This window comes from Medicago truncatula, chromosome 2 (genome assembly GCF_003473485.1).
Source record: "Medicago truncatula cultivar Jemalong A17 chromosome 2, MtrunA17r5.0-ANR, whole genome shotgun sequence".
NCBI lineage: Eukaryota > Viridiplantae > Streptophyta > Magnoliopsida > Fabales > Fabaceae > Medicago > Medicago truncatula.
The window spans coordinates 6,933,710-6,955,896 of NC_053043.1; the positions used below are offsets into that span (position 1 = coordinate 6,933,710).

A 22,187-nucleotide genomic window follows, 5' to 3' on the forward strand; every position below is an offset into this window, starting at 1 on the left:
ATCATGTTAATTCTGATGAAGATGATAATAGTGAGTTTGGTTGTATAATTTCTGATACTAGACGATTGTTACAAAATAGATTTCAAAACTCTCATGTCGAGTTCAACAGGAGGCAAATAAATGCGATCACTCACGAGTTAGTTCTGACAGCACTATTAAATCCTAGCTCCTATATTATAGATAATGCTCCTTCATGTAATTTGATACATTTTAGCTAATGAAATGCAATGAATTTTTTCTTTAAAAAAAAAATATTTTGTTGGATTGTTAAGGGGATGAATTGTTTTGTACCCAAGTTGGTGGAATACTCACCCTCCCTTTGTATTGCCTTTTTTTTCGTAGAGACTAATTAGGTCTTCCTTTTTTCTTAGACTTTTTTCTTGTAATTAGGCTTGAGTCGGCCCCCTGGTGTACGCTCCTTTGACTTTAATAATTTTTTGGACTTTTATATAAAATAAAATAAAAATCATTGATAAATATAAAAAAAATACGATACAAATATTTTTTAATGATACATATTATAAAATTTAGATAAATATTTGTAACCGATACATTTAAAAAAAATTTGAAACAAATAATTGTCATTTTTTTTTGAAGGAAAATAATTGTCATTCTTAAAAATACATTGGACAGGTATTTGGAGCTTATTCATAATAATATAGACTTTAATCCACATTTGATACATTGCAACCTACTTAATATACTATCATGTTTATTATACTACTAGGAAGAGTGGTACAAATTCTCAATCAAATTTTTTAAAATGCTTCCTACAAAACTATACAATACCTGAATATGTATTCTAAAATCCATGTTTCACGAAATCAAGGGTACCCCACTTCCATACATATCTCCCAAAATAGTTTATCATCCACATCATTCACATTCACATTCACATTAACCATTCTTATTTCCTCATCATCATCATCAACAAGTAAAGGTGAAGATGAACACTCTATTTCCAAGGCTGCATCTGACAGCCACATGGTAGAGCTAGAGCAGCTACAACTACAATCAACACAACAAAATTCATGTGACCCTTTATCATTGTCATCTTCCTTAACCAAGTCATACATATCATCTATGTCACACTCATAGGTACATGACTCAGCATCCTCCTCCTTGTGCCCTATGTAATTAGCAGCAGGGTATAGAGTAAAGAAGCCAATAAGGTCACCTTCAGAATCTGCACTGTCCTCAATAAGCAATAGAGATGAACATGATACATCCATATCATTCATTTATTTCTTCAATGGAAATGAGAAACAAAATAAGCTTAGTGAATGTTTTTGTAGAGGGAATAAAGAGTGTTTGTGTGATGCAACTATATAATTAACAATTGTGTGAAGTATTATAAGTGGTCTTTTTATTATTATTTAGCGGTCATGTTTTGTTGAAAGCATGTTGTTGGTAGAGATATGTTGCCATCACATGTTTTATTTATGAGGTAATAGGAAAATCGGTCATCAAAATTATAAATATCGGACAAAATAGTTTATCATTTATGTGAATTGGGACGCAAATTCTTAAAATTGTAAAAATTTCGTTAAAACGATCCATTTGTTAACCTATATCGTAAGAGATTGTGATGTGACACATTAATCATATATATTATTGCATGTTCGTCTCACATGTTAGCTCTAAACTGTATATAAAAATAAAAATTACCCTCTAGGGTAATTGTATTGTTGTGAGATCAATATTAATAGAAGGTTCATGTTCAGTTAGTGTGTCTTTAATATAATTTTAACTCACATACCTTAGAAAAGAAATTAACTGAACTTTCACATTCATTAAGTATGCCAATTTGCAAAAGTACAATCTCCTCATTGGTTGGTTTTGATTTTGGATCTGATTGACATTTCATATCGACCATTGGTTTATATTCATCAACCCACTCTATTTTGTATCTTGAAAAATTCCACTTTGATTTCATGTGCCAATAGTCATGTGTTGCTGGTGGACCAGAGAAGGGTTTGATTTTGGGTTGAAATATGTACCTTAGGATATGCCGACGCTTGGTATTACATTAAAAACAGACTTGTGACTGTAAAGTAAAGGAGATAATGGTTGTTTATGTGGTGTCATTAGCACATTTGCTTATAATTTTCTCTCTTTAAATTGATACTATTATATAGTATGCTGCACTTAAATATTAGTGTGCCAGATTGATATACGTTGCCATTTTGAAACCTCTAAATGTTCATTGCAAGATTCATAATTATTGGTATCAAATCATGTGTTTATGTGTCAGGTATATATAAGGAACAACAGACACGTTTTCTCTATGTACAAAGCTACACTGATTTTGCCACCTGCCACATCTTCATTCTATGATATTTGCGATGTGCAAGTCTCAAATCCACCTCAAATATCAAAAGTTGAAGAAGTTGATAGATGATAAAATATGTAAAAAAAATATATATTGTAAAATATTAAAAAATAAAATAAAATAAAATGATACATATGTTTTGGCTTTGTAAAAAATTGAGGATTTTATAAGTTTAGAATAGTATGAAAATGATAATTTTGCATAAAATTGAAAAAGGTGCTGTTTTGGTTTTAATTCATTGATGAAAATAACAGAAGACGATGCTTTAGTGCAGTGCACTCATAAAAAAAATTGAGATTTTTGGTGGATGATAACTTGTTAGTGAAACAATTAGCATCGATCATTCTAATTACTAATACTATATGCTAACATCCTTGTATTACAAAAATTAAATCATGCTATTTTGTACTTTTAGGGGAATGAATACAAAAATTAAATCATTATAATTAGTAATAGTATATGTCAAATCCATGATCTGCATTTCTTTTATGTCATATACTTAGAGTCATGACCTCTAGTGCCTCTCTTGTTTGTCCAAGAATGTTGAATACTGTTGCTGCTATGTGAGATGATGTGAGACCAGCTACAGCCAATTGCTCAGCAGGTGAACCATGGTCAATATAAATGTCAGGAAAGACCATTGGCCTCCACTGGATAATATGAAACACATTTCAGCTTTCAGCAACTAGTTAAATATTCACACAAACTTCAGAGATGCATGTTATATGTTATATATTACTATGATGAATTTAATTCATTCGTCCAGCCACCACTGTCAATGAATCATATTATTAACAACGTTTAACTTTGATCATAAATATTTCTAAAGTCACACAAATGACTCGTTATGATTTATTGATAGTGTAAAACTTTTTGTTTTGATGGTCTATCAAAATTAAACTCTGCTATTATTATACTACATAAGAAATGCAAATAATTTAGGCCAAATTAAAAAAGAAAAGGATTCATACCTTCAATTTTCCATCAAGAAGACCATCAAGGGCCATGAACTGAGCAACATGAGAACCAAATCCTCCTATTGATCCTTCTTCCACAGTGATCAAAACCTCGTGTGATTTGGCTAGGCTGCGAATGAGTGAATGGTCCAACGGCTTGCAGAAACGTGCATCCGCCACCGTTACACGCAAGCCATGATCCTCCAGCATGGAGGCTGCAGCTACACAGTTCTGAACAGCTGTTCCAAAACCCAAAAGTGCCACTCTTTCCCCTTCAATCAGTATCCTACCTTTTCCAATCTGTTAATGTGTCATAACATTAAATGTTCACTTCATTTGCCAAAACTGTTTAAAGAGAAATGCTAGCAATACACAATCTAACATAGTTATTTAGTGGAATCCAAGTGAATTTATTCTAATATTAGATAAAGGATTCGTGTTAAAAATGACGTGTTAAGAGAATATGTTGCTAACAATAACAATTCTTTTTAATCATATTCATAAGGGCATAACTGTGAAGTATAAATGTGACTATAATTCTAACTCACCTCCATAGGAATGCCTCTATTCCCTGGTGGTAGTTCAACACCAGTTCCATTTGCCCTTGGAAATCGGAAACAACTAGGCCGATCGTTAATGGCAACAGCAGTAGCAACCATGTGAATAATCTCTGCTTCATCGGAAGGAGCCATCACCACCATGTTAGGGAGACATGCCATATAGGTAACATCAAAAGAGCCACAATGCGTTGGACCATCTTCTCCAACAAATCCAGCTTTGTCGATCACGAATCTTACAGGCAGCTTTTGCAAATCCACATCATGCACCACCTTCAAATGGACACGAAAAATATACTTAAAGCATTATGTGCGAAAGTTAATGTTATACAATATGTTATATGGGATGAGGTGCATTAGTGGTAGTATGATCGCACGTGAAAAGAAATGTGCTTTAATTATACATATATGTTGCCTTATTATACATAGTATCAAATTACACTACCTGGTCGTAAGCTCTCTGCAAGAAGGACGAGTAAATTGCGCAAAAAGGCTTAAGACCTTCACAGGCTAGACCAGCAGCAAACGTAACAGCGTGTTGTTCTGCTATCCCTACATCGAAACATCTCGTAGGGAAACGGCGAAGGAAGTGATTCATGCCGGTTCCACCTCCCATTGCAGCATGGATTCCAACAATGCCTTTGTCAGCTTCTGCTTCTGCAATCAAAGCATCCACAAAGCATGATGTGAGTACCGGCGTGGGAGCCTTGGTCTTGAACTGTTTTCCAGTTGCAGGATCAAACTTAGCAACTCCTGCAAAACTAAACCATCTTAGATACCTCTCATGAAAATAGAAAGTCAAAGATTAATTATGATTTCTAAGGTTGAATGAACAATAATAAGTGAATCATGTTGATGAATGGCAAAAGTAAAATTGTAATGCCTGTTGTACCATGGTACTTGTCTGCTGCTTTTTCTGCATATGAATATCCTAGGCCTTTTTCAGTGACAACATGGATTAGTACAGGACCAGTTTTCTTAGGACTCTTGACTTGTTTGAGAATGGCAACAAGATCATCAATGCTATGACCATCAACAGGACCAATATAGTCAAGTCCAAGTTCTTCAAATAATGTTGATCCAGAACCACTGATCATGCCAAGAGCATACTCCTCAACCTTAGCAATAGGTCTACCATTTTGTTTAGTTACTCCCTGCATAAATGTTAATTCATAGAAAATCAGTTTCACCAATATTTCGCAGCTGTGTAAGTCTTTCCCAGTGTACTTGGATGAGGTAATTGAAAATTTTAGGAAAATTAGAATTTTAGGCCATTCAAATGCTTCAATTGAATTTTCTTTATTTCTAATTTTTTTTTTTTGTTTAGATCGAGTAATAAAATTCTTCATTCTTAAACTTCGCTGGGCTATTTTTATTAAGTGTAAAAGTTGTGGGATAAAGGTATAAATATATAATGAAAAGTGATTCAGAATGAGAATTTTAAAAGATTTGGGCCAAATTTGAAATTTTAAAAAAGTTGATGGACCAATTTTCAAAATATTAAAAATAGGGAAACATTCAATTTCTAAAAAATTAGGGATCAGTTTGCAAAATTTAAAAATAAATAGTAACCAATGTGTATTTTTTAGAACATATAAGAATCAATTTGCATAATTTGAAATAATAGTAAGGACAAACTTTATCTTTGACAAAATACTTCATAAAATCTCTTCATTTTAAAAGTTCTTCAAATTTATCATCCAAACAATAAAATTTAAGTCGAAAAAATTCGTTTACAAAATGTGGCGTTTGCAAACTTACGGTAGCTCAGTGTGATTTCGACAAGGATCACCATAATATCCAACATACACACAATGATATGGACTTTTGAATTGTAATACTTACCTTGGCAACCTCTCTCAATTCTCTAAGAGGTATGTTTGATTGTAACCTACTGAGAGTCCTACTCAAAGCACCAACAGGTGGTATTGGACCATCAAGATCAGCAGTAGGTAGAGAGACTTGTTTGTTATCATTGAGAATCACAATCATGTTAGAATTAAGATAACCAGCATTGTTCATGGCTTCAAAAGCTTGGCCGGCGGTCATGGCACCGTCGCCGATGATGGTGACTACATTATGCTTTTCTCCCTTCAAATCCCTTCCAACAGCCATTCCTGTTTTCGCAGTAAAATGTCAAAATTTCAAGAGCCAAATCACAAAGCCGTGCTGCAATTGGAGCAAATGTTGTCTCATAGATATAAGTTCATTCTTAGGCCTAATAACTTAAGCTTTTTCAGCTTAACTCATTTGGTAAGGGATAATGCACAATATGTGCAGGAACCGGAGTTCGAATCCCGGACACCTCACTTATTTATCTTTAAGGTGAATTTCTTTAGCCAGTAGACTACTTGACAAAAACAAAAAAAAAAAACTTAAAAGCTTTTGTGAGAGGTTGCTTTTTGAAAAATTAGAATTAACTGATTGTTTTTAAAATATAATCAAATATATTCAGAGCTTTGAATCACAAAATCAAATATATTCATATATCTATTATTTCAACCTGTATTAAGATTGAATTAATATGTAATCAGTAATAATAATTTAAAAGAAAAAAGCGATCAAATGTAATTACATGTATCAATGTCAGACATCAATGGACACTTAATTTTAAATAATCGACTAAAGTTTATAGTTTCAATTATTTTATCGGTAAAAACGGAAAGACTAGCACGTTAGTGTTTGTCTTTTTTTTTTTTAAAGGACGTTAGTGTTTGTCTTGACGTTAAGGATTATAATGCATTTTCTATTTTCCTCTTCAATTTTTTTTTGTATTTTCTATTTTGTTTGATTATTCCCATTTGAAACATTTTATTAGAATTATTTTTATAAAAAATAATTTGAGAAGCCAAATCTAAAATAAATAAAAAATTAAACCAAAATTTTTTGCTAATAAAATTAAATCAACTATATATTCTACCTTTTTTTTTTGCTTAAATAATTTTTTTTTCTTTCATATGTCACTACTTTGTATTTGAACGTATTTGGGGTTAAGGTTAACAAAGGAAAAAACAACATCATCTTGCTTGGTAAAATTAGAAATACTGAAAAGATATTTGCATTGGTAAATAATAAAGACTTATTATTAATTAAGTATCTCTTAAATATTTTGTCTTAGGGCTTTAAACATAGATAAGAATACAAGAAGAAATACCTAGCCCTGCTGATATTGTTGTTGAGCTGTGACCAGTGCCAAAAATATCAAATTCACTCTCAGAGCGTTTTGTAAACCCACTTAATCCATCTTTCTGCCTCAAAGTATGCATCTTATTCCTTCTACCAGTCAGAATTTTATGTGGATATGACTGCAAAAATTCACACAAAGTCATATCATCCCCTAGAAAGTCAACCCTTCAAAAAATAATCATCTAGTACTAATAGGAGAGTAGTATGATCAACCTGATGACCTACATCCCACAAGATTTTGTCAATAGGAGCATTGAAAACATAATGGAGGGCAACAGTGAGTTCCACAACACCAAGGTTTGATCCCAAATGACCCCCAGTTTGTGAAACACTGAAAATAATATCTGAACGCAGCTCACACGCAAGTTGTTTCAGTTCCTACATCAATAAATCATATACAATCAATCAAATCTGTGCACAATAATCTACTTTGGCTTGTGTTATTTTGAAGCACAAATTGGACAATAAACTTTAAAACATTTTAAATGATTAACTCAATTTAAATATGTGGTTATGTAAGTATACTGAATAATTAATGAGTATAACAAATTGTCTCAACAACTTTTTTTTTTTTTGTGTCCGGGGTTTCCCGAATCTTAAATATAATATGCATTGTCTCTAGCAAGTGAGTTTACGGGACACGTTAATCAACAACTAAAGGCAAGTGATCAATTTTTTTTTAAAAAAAAAAAAAAGAAGAAAAAGATGAATAATAAATTGATCAATTGGATTTCATCAACAAAAAAATCATCCGATTTTAAAATAAATTTGGATTCATTATTAACCGTCTAATTTTTAAAGGATCATTAACAATTTTATTATATGATCATGTATGAATTTGTAGTTGAAAATTGATAATTGGCCCATAATGTGTACCAACATAATGTGGGATATCTTAGTTTATCATGTCATGTTTTTGCACTATTTTTGTTAAAAATAATATAATTGGATAAAGATGATAGATAATTAGATGCAATTGTCACCTAGTATTTGGGCACAATATTGACATTTGATAAATATATCATGTAGTATATTTGAACACTTGGAAGGAAAAAAAAAATTGTTAATGACATTAAAAAAACATGACACCTGCCATATTCATTATAAGTTCATTAACCATTTAAATTATTCGAAGTTTATTGTGAAATTCAAATTCTTGTCATGCTATAAGTTACTCCTATTTTACCTTGTTAGAGAGATTCTTCATATGAATTGGATAGTTTATGGTATCCAGGAGTGGGGTTGGTTGTCTCTCATAATGATACTCCCCCGTTTCAGATATTGATGCACAAACTCCATATGGTATTTTCCTTACCTACATACATTCATAATAAGACATGCATTTATTTCAGAATACGAGTCCCATCTCAATATTAATGACAGAAAATGACTTCAACAAAACAAAAAAAAACAAACAAGTTGGTTTAAATATAATGATAGAAAACAGTAGTAACTTCAACGAAAGAAAACCCAAACAAGTTGGTTTAAATATATTGTTAGTTCCCGTAATGTATCTTTGCTTTTTAGTCTTTGTAATTTTTGCTTTGTTAGTCCCAGCAAAAATATCAATTTTTTGCTTTTGCTTCTTGTTATTTTATTTTATTCAATGCAAAATTTATTCACATCAAAATTTGCACTTGTAATATGTAGAATATTTAATTTTTATCTTTTAAAATAAAGACTAAAATGCAAATTACACGAACTAATTTCAATATGAAAATGAAATTTTGCATTGACTCGAACAAAACACCAACACCAAAGACCAAAAGTAAAAAGTTGCATATTTGCAAAAACTATAAAAAAAAAAAATATTAAAGAGTCTTTTTTTTTAGGGAATTTATTAAAGAGTCTAAAAGTATATTCAAACCATGGATTTAATTTTGGTATAAATATATGTTTTTTGAGCAAAGTATAAATATATGTTTAGTCTCTATAAATATACCACTTTTATAATTTTAATCCATCCAGATATATTCCTTCAAAAAATCCATCCAGATATATCATTTTTTGACTTTGATGTTTTATTTTAGTTCCGTCAAAGTTTTAAAAAAAAAGTCCATGCAAAATGTGTTCATATTAAAATTATATTTGTATATCAACTTTAGTCTTTATTTTGAGAGAGTATAATCAAATATTCTACGTATTGCAAGAATCAACTTCAATTTGAATTAATTATGAAATGACTAAAATAAAATAACAATTATCAAAATAAAAAAGTAGTATATTTGCATAAATTGAAAACAGAAACATAGTTTTACAAAAACTAAAAACAAAAAATAATATATTTGCATGTAATAAAAACATATTTAAACTTTTAATTTTGTTAGACTAATGAGCAATTAATTATGAAATGACTAAAATAAAATAACAATGATCAAAATCAAAAAGTAGTATACTTGCATAGATTAAAGACAAAAACATAGTTTTACAAAGACAGAAACAAAAAATAATATATTTGCATGTAATTAAAACATATTCAAGCTTTTAATTTTTTGAGACTGAAAATGAGCAAAGGAATAGGCCGAGTTAAGTTCAAAGTTTCACTCTTTTCACCCATTGACTCTCACAATTAAATTGAGTTATAGTGAGTAACAATCATAGTAAAACTCTTAGTCCTAACCTGGTTGAGTTTATGATGGGAGATAAGATCTGAAGCACCCCATTGATAGTTAGAACCACCAAGAGGAGTTGATTTTTTGGGGTCAAAATGTTTTGCTGATTGGTTCAAATGGATGGGGAATGGTGATGTGTTCATTAGAGCCATGATAGAACACCACAACACAATACAATACAATGCAATACAAACTAGTTGGAGAGATTAATAAATGAAATGAATGTGTCCTATTTCATCAAACAAGATGGAAGAACATGTACTTCACGTTAATGAGTTGTACTAATAGAGGTGTGAACCAATTAATTATTTGAATGATATTTAACATAAATAAATAGAGAGAAGTCTTAAAAAAAATGAAGAAAGAGAAGATGTGTGTAACACCCCATTTTTATATTATGTGTGAAACTGTGCTAAATTGTGAGTATGTGATGGTTTTATGACTTTAATAAAGTGATTTTATTTTGTGAGACTGTTAAAACTATTTGATGATTATTAGGAATAGATCTTGAGAATTTAGAAATGTTTGGGAGTGAGCTAGAGTATGAAAAAACATGTTTTTGAACCCATCACGTAGGCGAGGTCATTGGACGTGTCGCGAGCTTCAAAGATTGGGTAAAAAAAAATTTTTTGCTAACTTCGCGTATGTGGGGGCTGAGTCGCGCATGTGAAGTTACTGAATTTTTGGAATTAAATCCTTGATAACTTCATGTACGCAAGGCTATGGGTCGCACACACAATGTTTCGCAGAACCCATAATATTTAAGTGAGAAATCAAGGACTCCATTTGGCCACTGCAATTTGGTTTATGGCATTTAATTGGATATCTCATACACTATAATCCAAAGTTTCAATGCATCCTTCCAGTCCCCCAATTTAAACCCTTCAAATCTTTGAGTATTAGAGACCTTACCAAACTCATTGGAGTTGATAGATTCCTCTCTTTTCAAGTAAATTGTTCAACCCATTTCTTTGTCAATGAGTTTTCATTAGGTTATGATTCTAGTCCTATTTATTTAATTGGTAGATTTAATTTATTTGCTCGTAGTGTTGTGACCTTGTTTTTGTGCCCAAAAACCAACTTGATTGTAAAACTTCATTTAAGGATAAGGATTTAGATTTCTTCAAAAGGTAAGGGTTTAGATTTTGATTGGGTTATGGTATGATAATGAATAGTGACAAGCAAGTGATATCCAATTTCCACTTTTGTCCGGAGTCTTGTTAATTGTTAGACTCTATTTAGTTAATTAATTGAGTATATGAATAGACATTTTTAAGGTTTCATGTGCTTTATATTAAACTGTGTTGTAAACTATATGAAATATATTGACCAACAAAAAATATGTTCGAAGATTAAATTGACTATCTAGATTCGATGACAAAAATGTACTAAAATAGCTATTTATTCATCAATCTCATTTTCTCATTGCATTATAGAGCGAGAGAGGGGGATAATTCATGTGACAATGCTTGATTATTATTATTATTATTATACAAGAATGAATGCAAACGAATATGACCATCAAAATTTTATTCTTTCTCCCTTTTAAATGTGGTTGCTTCAAATTACTTCGCAATAGAATAATAGAGTCTAAGCCTAAAAAAAGTATTGTCTTCGGTCTCTCCTCTCTTGCTGTGGCATATGAATATCCATTATTGTAGAAGTAATTCATAGTTATAAGTGATTACTTGATTAACAAGAAATGGTTCAGTTTTGTGTTTTGTTAAGCAAGTATAAGACAAGTTAGTTAAATTTGTTACATTACTTGTTTGTCAAGCAAGTAGTTAGTTAGTTGTTGTGAGGTTTAAAAGGTTAGTTAAGGTTGCTTGATGTATAAGTAACCATGCAATGAACAAATGTATCATTCCTTTTTGTTAATAATTTAGATTCTTATCGTTCACTTATGTATTAAATCTTTCTAAAATCTCTCATTTCCTTAATCTTTCTTAACCTTTTTCTTTCCCAAATTGAGAACCTTAGTTTGCTCTGACATCCATGTAGCTGCAACATTTTTTCCTCGAAGTGTTATGGCACATGGGAGGAATCGTGACCCAAAAATATTTCTATTCAATTATATTTTAGCTTCAAATTTTTTAACAAGGACGTTATAGTGGTTATGGGGAATATTGAAAAAGTCTTCATTTAATTAAATAAGTTAATAGAAAAAATAAATAAAAACTGAGGGATTATTCTTTTCAATGACTATGACTGCGTTATGAAAACGAGAATTGTACAGCTCTTTACAATTTGTCTATAATTAAATGAAGTCTTTACACCCACTTATGAAATAAGCGATATTTAATTTTGTTTTTCAAAAGTGAGTGAATGACTATGATTTGAGGGCTTACATTTGATGTATTTTTAGAGTTTTTAAATCATGTTTTCATTTTTGTTATGGATTTTATGCAGTAAACTAAGCTATGTCAAAATCACATTGATTAGTAAATGCATATTTGTAGAAGATAGAGAGGCCGGGAAAGATGGTGTAAACGGATGAGCTTATAATTCATATACTGGCATGTGCGGATGTGCCTATGGGCTATGGACTATGGTTATATATATAAACAAATTTACTAAAAAAAAGGGAGAGAAAGAAAAACAATCAATGATGTTTTATATTTATTTATTTTTTTGGTGAAGAATGATGTTTTATATTAAAATCACCATGGAGCTTTTTAGTCCAGTTTTTTTCGCGCAAAAATAAAAATAAAAATCTCTTTAGTCCATTATATATTTTTTTAAATAAACGGCCTTCAGCTGATCAAAAGAAAAAAATAGTGTTTCTTTTTCGACCCTCCACATTTAATTTGAATTATGAAATAAGAAAAATAGATGGTGAGTTTTGAAATAACAAAAAAATGGAGGGTATTGAAGGGTGTTTATAACGTGTTTTTAGGTTTTTTAAATTATATTATCTGAAATTTGTAGGGCCCGTGAGAAACCATTAAGATGGAAAAAGAAACTATCAAAAATAGAATGAAAGACGGTAATGGAAAGGTTAATGAGTTAATGGGAGACTAGTGTTGACGAGAATGCACTTAAGTGTCACGAAAGTTGTTTTGTATTCTCAATGGCACTTAAGTGCAGTTGGAATGGCAGTTAATTGTCGTTCGACACCTTTTTGAAATCGAACAACATTTAATTGTTATTTAGGTAAATGGGTAATTTCAGGGTGTCTAAGAGCAATTTTGGAAGTTAAAAGGGTCAATTCCTTCCCATAAGTCCAAAAATGTCTAATGCAACTGCTCCTTGAGCCTTTGAATACTTAGACCCAAATCTATCTATATTCCAAGAAGCTAGATGGCTGCCACAAAAATATTTCTCTTTATTAACCCAATGAATTTTAACACACCACTACTTTATTAGCAAGGAATTGATTATGATATTGAAAGAGTTGAAGTGTAACACTCCGATTTTTTAAAATACTCTTGTTTTTTTGTGTCCTTAAAGATAGGTGGATTTTAGGGTGAGGGTTCAATTAAGTCCCTTACCGGTGAACCGCCATTTTTATTCGTTAGATTAAATAAGTTTAGGTGATTCCATTATTCACTACCACAGAGGATCGGATTCCTAATCTTTTACTCTTTGCATCAACATTCTCTCTCTTCTAGCACTGCCACTGCACAATGATATGGTTTATTAAAATTCATCGACTTAGTTTACCATTAAAATCCCCCATATCATTTCTCCTTTTTTTTTTTTAATTTGTAAAACTCTACTCAAATTTTTATTCCATTATGATTTAAGTTAATTTCTGCAATGTTTCTTCTAATGTGTAGAGACTTGAAAAATTACATGAAAGAAAAATAAAAAATCATATGATTGAAAGATAAGATGGTAACAATGAGGGGACCAGTAACACGTAGAACTTCACCAACATTTAAAAGAACTATCCCATAAAAAAACACAATAGTCAAAAGAGCATGAAAAACTATTGGCTAAAGTGGAGCTTTATTCCTTTAAGATTTGAAGACTGAACCAACACTTTAGAGGTTGGGGTGGTTGCAACTTCCAAATAAGGATAGGAAATCTGAAGCGGTGAATTAACGTTAGATATATTTTTAAAAGGTGGGGAGTGGCAGAGAACCACCGTGACAAAAGAGTGGGGAGGGTAAGAGGTGATAAGTGGGAGAGTGAAGAAAGAATGAAATTGTTGGGTTCGATCCAGTGTGGCTACCACATGATACCATCTCATAAGTTTCTTCATCTAATGGCTTTTAATTATGGTCCACTCAAATTTTAGGTGAGGGATTTAGTTGAACCCTCACCCTAAAATTCACCTTAAAAATATTATTATTATTATTATTATTATTATTATTATAGATCGTTTGATATTATTAATTAAATCATTCACAGTTATTGAATTATATGTAATGAGGAAGTAGATGGGTTAATTAGTTTGTTACATAATAGGAGAAAATAATGTTTAGGAAGAAAATAGTGTTTTTGGCGAGAATAAAGAAGTAGAGTGAAAACAAAGGTGCATTAGTAAAATTGGGTAGAAAACGGGTGTAAATAGTAAGTTGTTTATAGTGTTTTAGTGACTTGGACAGAGGGAGGAGTAAACAGGAAAGTTGTGTAGACAAAAGGAATAGTAACCAGACTAGGGGTGCAGATAGTAATTTGTCTAAGAATTATGTGAGAAAACTATACCCAAGTGGTTATAAATAGAGAAGAGCATTAGAGAATTAGAGTTAGAGAAAAAGAAAGAAAGAAATTCAGAGAGCAAAAGGAAACTACGATTTCGGAGAAAGGAGGTAAGGGAAGCATAGAGATAGCTTATGGAGAGATTCAACCATATAATTCACCGTTCCTTCTAAACGTTGAGGTGAGGGGATTTTTATTCAATCGAAGGTTGTATATTCATGTGGGTAGTGAAGAGTCATTGACCTCCAGTGTTTTTATTTATTCTTAACATGAATTTTTGTTATCATGTTACTTTATGTTGTTATAATTACTTTTGATAAATCCTTGTTAAATCATGTTATTTTGTGTTGTTACGACTATTTTTGATGAATCCTAGTTAAAATCATGTTATTTATGTTGTTATAATTACTTTTGATGAATCTTTGCTAAATTCATATTCCTTTGTGTTGTTGTAATTATATTTTATGAATCTTTGTTAAACTCATGTTCTTCTATGTTGCCGCAATTATATGTTTGATTTTCGTTTCTGAATTGTGTTGGTTTCATGTTAAATTTGTGATTTAAATATGATGATGTTGTTCTTTTGAATGTATAAGAAGAAGTGATTGAAAACCACATAATTAGAGGTATGGAATGTGGTTTTAAGGTGTTGATGTGTTAATGAGATTTAATCATATGAAAAATAATGTTAATGGGTAATTCTGAAATTCGTAACTTGGATACCATGCCACTAAATTAGTTATGACTTATGACTTTTGCTACAGAGTGAGACCAGTTGCGTTTGAAAGAGAACATTTAGTAATTTATACATATTTAATTTCATAATTTTAGCATTTACCTATATGCTTCAGTAACTCTGTGAACACAACTACTTCGTCTCATAATATTAAAGCATTTTGTCGATCATAGATCAAATTATAACTTAATTGTATCAAAATGTTAATTTATATAGTTTTATGAGTTATGTATAAAATAATGTTTTTACTGTTAAGTCATAATTTATATGGAATGATAAGTTATGTATAAAAGAATAAACTTATTGTGATGATAGTAATAATGAAATTGTTTTTAATATTATTTAAATGTTTTTGAAATAATATATTTTAGATGATGAATCAATGTGTTATTGGATTATGTATATGAAGTAGATATAATAGTTACAAGGAAGGGGATTTGAATTGTGACCCTTTAAAAATAAAACATGTAACTTAAAAATAATTCTCAAGTTGAAACTTGGAATGATTAAGTTAAGAAGTGACTTCAGAACTTTCTGAAGTATAAGTGTAAAAACAGTTTAATAAAGTAAATGTGTTTATGTGTGTGTTGTGTTTACTAAAAGTTTTTTTTTTTTTTAACAAAGTTTACTAAAAGTTATTTATGATAGTAATTGTGTTTACTGAAAGTTATCATGTTATTTTATGTTTTGCAAATAAAAAATGTCAAACAACTGCATCTACTTACTATTCTTAATCTTATCCTATTAAATTATATAGAATGATTGCGAACTCCGTTTTTACTCAATCCTCTACATGCATGAGAAAAGTAAATAATTTATCATAGGAAATCAAGAGATCATCTATAATATACATAAGTGTATTTCATACTAAGCTAAATTTATATAAGTACCACTTCTGAATTTGTTCTTAGCATGACCGAAAATAAATGATCATCAATCATAAGGGGCAATGAGAAATGAGTTATCAATAAATGTATTTCAAATTCAATTCATCAACAAAGACTTTATAGGAAATCTACAAAATATAAACAGTGAAACTAAATTGATAAATTTAGTATGTGTATAATAATTGCATTACTGAACAGCTGAACCATTGAAAAAATCCAAATCATCTTCAACTCAGTAATCAAGAGGATGACTCAACCGGATATATACAACATCTAATAAATTTAATAATTTAAAGGAAAAGACAAAATCATACCTATCAATTAAGGCAAGAAACCTAACTCTCCCTAATTCAAGTGTGGGTTATGATTGGATGCATATTCCCATGACCTCTGAACATATGCTTTCCCCTTCCAGGTCACAGTATGTCTACAAATAAAGTCTATCATATTTTTTGGATTCTTCTTGAATATAGGGTTTCAAAACACATATACACAAGAAAATCATGGAAAAATTACAACATATTAAAAAAATTAGAGATTCTAGGGTTAACAATTACCACACCTTTCTAAATTGCTTTGGTAAAAAAAATATGTCAGATCCGGTTTACGATAAGGGTAAAGCATAAGGAAACTGTGAATCATCATATGTTCAGAGACTGAAGTGACAATCATATTAAAACCATCATATCACTCCCAATGTAAAAGTCGTATACAGTGTTTTCACCCGCACCTTTTCTTTTGTTAAATTGTGAGTTCGATAGCATCTCTGTAATGAATTCTTTTACGAGAGCTTTTCAGAAACATTCAGAACAATTATCATCTACTCACAATGATGCGATACTTGTCTAAGGTGGGTTTGAAGTTTAAATAGAGCTTCATTTAGTGTATGCTAGCAACATAGGATTCACACCATGCATGACGAGATGATTCATAATCTTTTATTGCAGATTGTTGTATTGTGTAACACTCCTATTTCTATTAAAGCAATTAAACATGCGAATAATACATTTATTCAAGAAATAGAGGCTACGCCATCATTCAAAATTCAAACACGCATGCATATATAATCTCAACAGTCACAGCGGAATATAAACCAGAGTAATCCAAATATACATGGCATGAATCAATAATTACATCAACATAGATGCATCTCCAAAAATCCCAACATACGGATAATCTCCAAAAATAACAAAATTCCAAAAAAAACTAATCTAGACCGACACAACGACGCCTAGATCAGAGCCAATCTAACTCTATAACACCGATACCGGAGAAAGCTTCCAATATCACCAAGCACAAGAACTCACCAAGCACTACTCCTGCACAACGTCTACCCATCCATACAGACAGGTAGACGGTCAACACCTCTGGGGGTAAGTATTACATTATCATAATCCAAATAACAATTAACATGAATATTTCAATATAAACATCATACACTTGAACAATAATATATATATATATATATATATATATATATATATACTTACATCAAAACCCAAATATCTGACATTAATAAATCACCATTCACATGTGTCATGAACAAACATCAATTCACAATTATTCATACACAATCACCAATCACATTTCCAAATAAGACTCATGTCATGATATGCACTTATTGACACATAAATGCATTTGGTACCGGATCACCTCAAAGTCGTCACCTTCGATGCAACAAAAACATCGTATGTAAGATTTCACACCCGTCTTACATAATCTCCGAAGTAAAAGAGTTCAACCCTTTTACAACTACAATCTCAACACGACTATGATGCATGGACAAGTAACAAGACTCGATAATGCGACCACAATCACAATTTTCACCACAATATATAGGACAACACCCAATTATATTGTTCATCTCCACATCCTTTGCATTATCAAGAAAACATGTCCATACATAATTAAATCATAGCATTCATCATCGCCACATCAATATGATCATCAATAATCAACAATGTTATTCAACATCAACTATCACATATAGTTTCAACAATTCAAGCATTTCTTACATCCTAAGTAAGATAGCATACACATCTCATGATAAATATCATATCCAAAATACAATTATTCGTTCACACAACTTCACTTAGTTATATAAGAATGGTCACCACAATTCATAAGACAATTGGCTCAAGAAATATTTCCGACCAAAAACCATATCAAGTGGTCACCGACCAACATTGACAAATCCCAAGGCAAAACGACATAGACAAGTTGACAACCTTCAAACAATCATAATCGACAATATACTCATGAACTTAGGCCACCTCCGGATCATTAGTCATCAACCCGAGAATAACTTGAGTTCATACAAAACCCCATTTTCACAATCTTTCACATTCCCACCCGAAATATCACTTTTACATGATTAAGATGTTTGACCACTCTTACAAGTCTTACATAAGTCTATATGAGTTGTAGGTTCAACTTGCAAGCTTCATTAGTTTACAAAAGTTGTTTTCGACAAAAGTCTAGAATTCCCAAAATTTCCCAAGTTAAGACTCAAATGAAGAATTTCAATTTTAGGCGAGCTAATCATTGTTCCAGTAGATTTTAGGGGATTAAAGTAGTTAAACATGCTTAAAGAATCATTTTACAAAGCTCAGATTGGCCCGCAAAGAACCGGAACAAAAGATTAATGTTGCTGAAACTGGAGCTGTTTGCTTAAGCGACCACCTGGTTTACTTAAGCGAACGAGTTACAGTGACAAACACACTTGCACGCTTTCTGGTCGTTGACTGATCGCTCACCAGTTCGCTTAAGCGACCACATGTTCGCTTAAGCGAACGAGTTCCAGTAGTTACCAGAAAACTTCGTTTACCAGTTCGCTCCAAACCCAGAAAATCAATATGAATGTTCGCTTAACAGGTCGCTTAAACGAACCTCTAAGCGAATCTTCACATGTTTGCAGAAAATGTTACGGGTTTGGACCCCTTTTCATCCCAAATCCCTAATTTTGATCCCTCATTGCCCAATTGTGTTTCCAGAACATGTTTATATGACTAAAAAACTCACAAAGACTCGATCAAACTTGAAAACACTTGACAATTGGACCAATTCACCAAAACACCAACAACATCTCAATTCTCAACAACAAACCAAGAATTATTTAAACCCAAGACATGTATTATCATCAACAACATGACTAAATAACAACAACAACAATTGATCATTAAACATATCACAATTCATCAATAACAATGCATAATTCACCAATTGAGTATATTTTCACACATACCCATTTTCATACACTTTAAGCATACTGTACATTACATGTTGTGGTGGGTAATAAGTATTAAAAAAATTATATATTTTTTTCACATATTGTCTTAGTTTCATTATTAAAAGATTAATTTCGAAAGTTCATAATAAACTAGTATAATAGATCGTATAACATTGCGGTGATTCTATACAAATAATTATATGGATAATATTTAAATATATTAAATGAAAATTATTAGTATTAATGCAATGACTTGAGCTATCTATATCAGATTCAAGTGAAACAATTGTATCAAAATGTTAACTTATATAGTTTTATGACTTCTTGTTATTGGAATGATAAATTATGTATGAAAGGATAAATTTATTGGGATGATAGTAATAATGAAATTATATTTACTATTATTTAAATGTGTTTGAAATAATATGTTGGCTTAAATATGAAAATTGTCCCTACAAATATCTGACATTTTGGTTTTAGTCCCTGCAAATATAAAAAATTTGATTTTGGTCCTTGGTATTTTGTTTTAGTCCATGTAAAATTTATTCATATTGGATTTGGTCCTTATAATATGTAGAATATTTGATTTTAATCCCTCAAAATGAGGACTAAAATGAATATTATGGGGACCAATTTCAATACGAAATGATTTTACAATGATTAAAACAAAATACCAAGGACCAAAACCAAATATTCTATATTTGCAGAGACTAAAACCAAAAAAATATTTTTATAAGGACTAAATCCAAAACGCCAGATATTTATAGGGACTATTTCCATATTTAAGCGTAATATGTTTTAGTTGATGAATTGATGTGTTATTTGATGATGTGTATGAAGTAGATATAATAGTCACAAAGAAGTTAAGAACTGTAATTAAAAATAATTCTCAAGTTGAAACTTGGAATGATTAAGTTAAGAACTGACTTCAGAATATTATAAAGTATAAGTGCAAACATATTGTAATAAAGCAAATGTGTTTATGTGTGTGTTGTGTTTAATAAAGTAACAATTTAAACTATTTTTGATGAATCATTGTTAAAATCATGTTATTTATGTTGTTATAATTACTTTTGATGAATCTTTGTTAAATTCATGTTTATTTGTATTGTTGTAATTACTTTTGATGAATCTTTGTTAAATTCATGTTCTTATATGTTGCCGTAATTATATGTTTGATTTTCGTTTCTGAATTGTGTTGTTTTCATATTAAATTTGTGATTTAAATATGATGATGGTGTGCTTTTGAATATATAAGAAGAAGTGACTAAAAATCAAGGAATGTTGATGTGTTAATGAGAATTAATCATATGAAAAATTAATGTTAATGGGTAAAATTATGCAATTTGTAATATGGATACTATGTCATTAAATTGGTTATAACATTTGCTACAAAGATCGTTTTTGACTAAAACCAATTGAATTTGAAGTTTTTCTTATATTGTTATCATACTTAAAAGTTCTCTACTTTTATAGTACTACCATAATTTTTAGTGATATTATGAAGATGACAGTTCTGTTTTATAAATTTCTCCTAGTCAATCAGCTTCAAAAAATTGATATCTTAAGTTAGAAAACTCCTTTTCAAGTGAGACCAGTTGCGTTTGAAAGAGAATATTTAGTAGTTTATGCATATTTAATTTCATAATTTTAACATTTACCTATATGCTTCGGTAACTCTGTGAACATAGCTACTTCGTCTCATAATATTAAAGCATTTTGTCGATTATAGACACAATTATGACTTGAGCTATCTATATCGGTTTGAAGTGAAATAGTTGTATCAAAATGTTAACTTATATAGTTTTATGACTTGATAATATTGAAATGATAAGTTATGTATGAAAGGATAAACTTATTGAGATGATAGTAATAATGAAATTATTTTTACTATTATTTAAATGTGTTATTTGACGATTGTGTTGATGTGTTATATAATGATGTGCAAATGATAAAACATTTGACGATGTGTAATATAACGATGAGTTATTTAAAGATGTGTAATGTCGAGTCATTTAATAACATGTATTGATAAGTAACTACTTGACATTCATGCATTCATGGTCGAGCCAATTTGAAAATGTTGTATTTGAAGATGGTAGGATAAATCAGTAACATACCTCTAATATCCAAAATATATGACGATGAGTAGGTTTGATACCACATGTATATTCGGTCGAGTCTTGGAGCATTGCATACATAAGTATGGTCCATTGATAAGTTGTGAATTTCTGAATGGATAATTGTTTTTGTGTAAGTGATGCGTGTTCATCTATGATTTATTAAATGATATGACATGATGATTATTTAATGATATATACATATATGTGTGTGTATGATTGATGATGTTTTATGTAATTAATCTATGAGTCTATGCATTATGTTTATGCAATCTTTTTATTTTGGATATATACTCACCCCGATTGCGGATACCCTTGGTTGGTAAAGATATTCAGTACGAAGAATTTTAGACGTTGTGAGCTTGGAGTACGACAAAGAGTCTTTCTCGTCAATCCTTCCTTTCATTAGGAGTTTATTTTGGGTCAACGCTCTGATTCTGTAAATGAGTGTTTTTCTTTTAATTTTTAGATTTTGTTTTGAAACTCATGTTTGAATTTGGTTTAATTGTTATGATGATGTAATGATGTTTTTAAACTTAATTTCACTGCACTATTTTTATTAAAACTGGAGTATTTTAAAATGATGAGAATGTGCGACACCCTTGTGTGATTAAATTTTAATTGTATTTTAAATTAGAAAAATATTAATGTGGGGTTATGTAAAATTATGTCTTATGGATGATATATTTTCTTAAATATTTAAATGGTCTCTACAAATATAGTGAACTTGAGTTTTTGTCCCTAAAATTACTTATCCTTTCAATTTTACCTTGTAAAGGTTAATCACTTCTAATTTGGTCAATCAATCCAATTTTTTTTTATGAAGTGACACAAATTAGCTTATGTGTCAATGTTGATTGAAATTAAGACATGTTGACTATGTTATTAATATTTGTTTTCACATATATAGTCCTATGATAAAAAT

At 30.5% G+C, this 22,187-nt stretch overlaps 1 protein-coding gene across 1 annotated transcript; it reads right to left on the reverse strand.

The window, feature by feature from the left end:
• Positions 1-2,654: 2,654 nt before the first annotated feature.
• Positions 2,655-9,840, reverse strand: LOC11438335 (probable 1-deoxy-D-xylulose-5-phosphate synthase, chloroplastic). The gene is made up of 10 exons (XM_003593985.4): positions 9,652-9,840; positions 8,218-8,346; positions 7,245-7,409; positions 7,000-7,150; positions 5,691-5,962; positions 4,738-4,999; positions 4,291-4,598; positions 3,837-4,118; positions 3,304-3,588; positions 2,655-2,982 (listed from the first exon to the last, which is right to left on the reverse strand). Exons 1-10 carry the CDS (start codon positions 9,793-9,795, stop codon positions 2,824-2,826), a joined length of 2,157 nt encoding a protein of 718 aa, XP_003594033.1. The 5' UTR covers positions 9,796-9,840; the 3' UTR covers positions 2,655-2,823.
• Between the last annotated feature and the right edge of the window lie 12,347 nt (positions 9,841-22,187).

Excerpts from the sequence above, each read along its gene's own strand:
- LOC11438335 (XM_003593985.4), bottom strand. The coding sequence starts at position 9,795 with ATGGCTCTAATGAACACATCACCATTCCCCATCCATTTGAACCAATCA. Across the intron at positions 7,410-8,217 it reads TGAAGAATCTCTCTAACAAG|GAACTGAAACAACTTGCGTG; the intron begins GTAAAATAGGAG and ends TTATTGATGTAG. Across the intron at positions 5,963-6,999 it reads AACAATATCAGCAGGGCTAG|GAATGGCTGTTGGAAGGGAT; the intron begins GTATTTCTTCTT and ends CTGCGAAAACAG.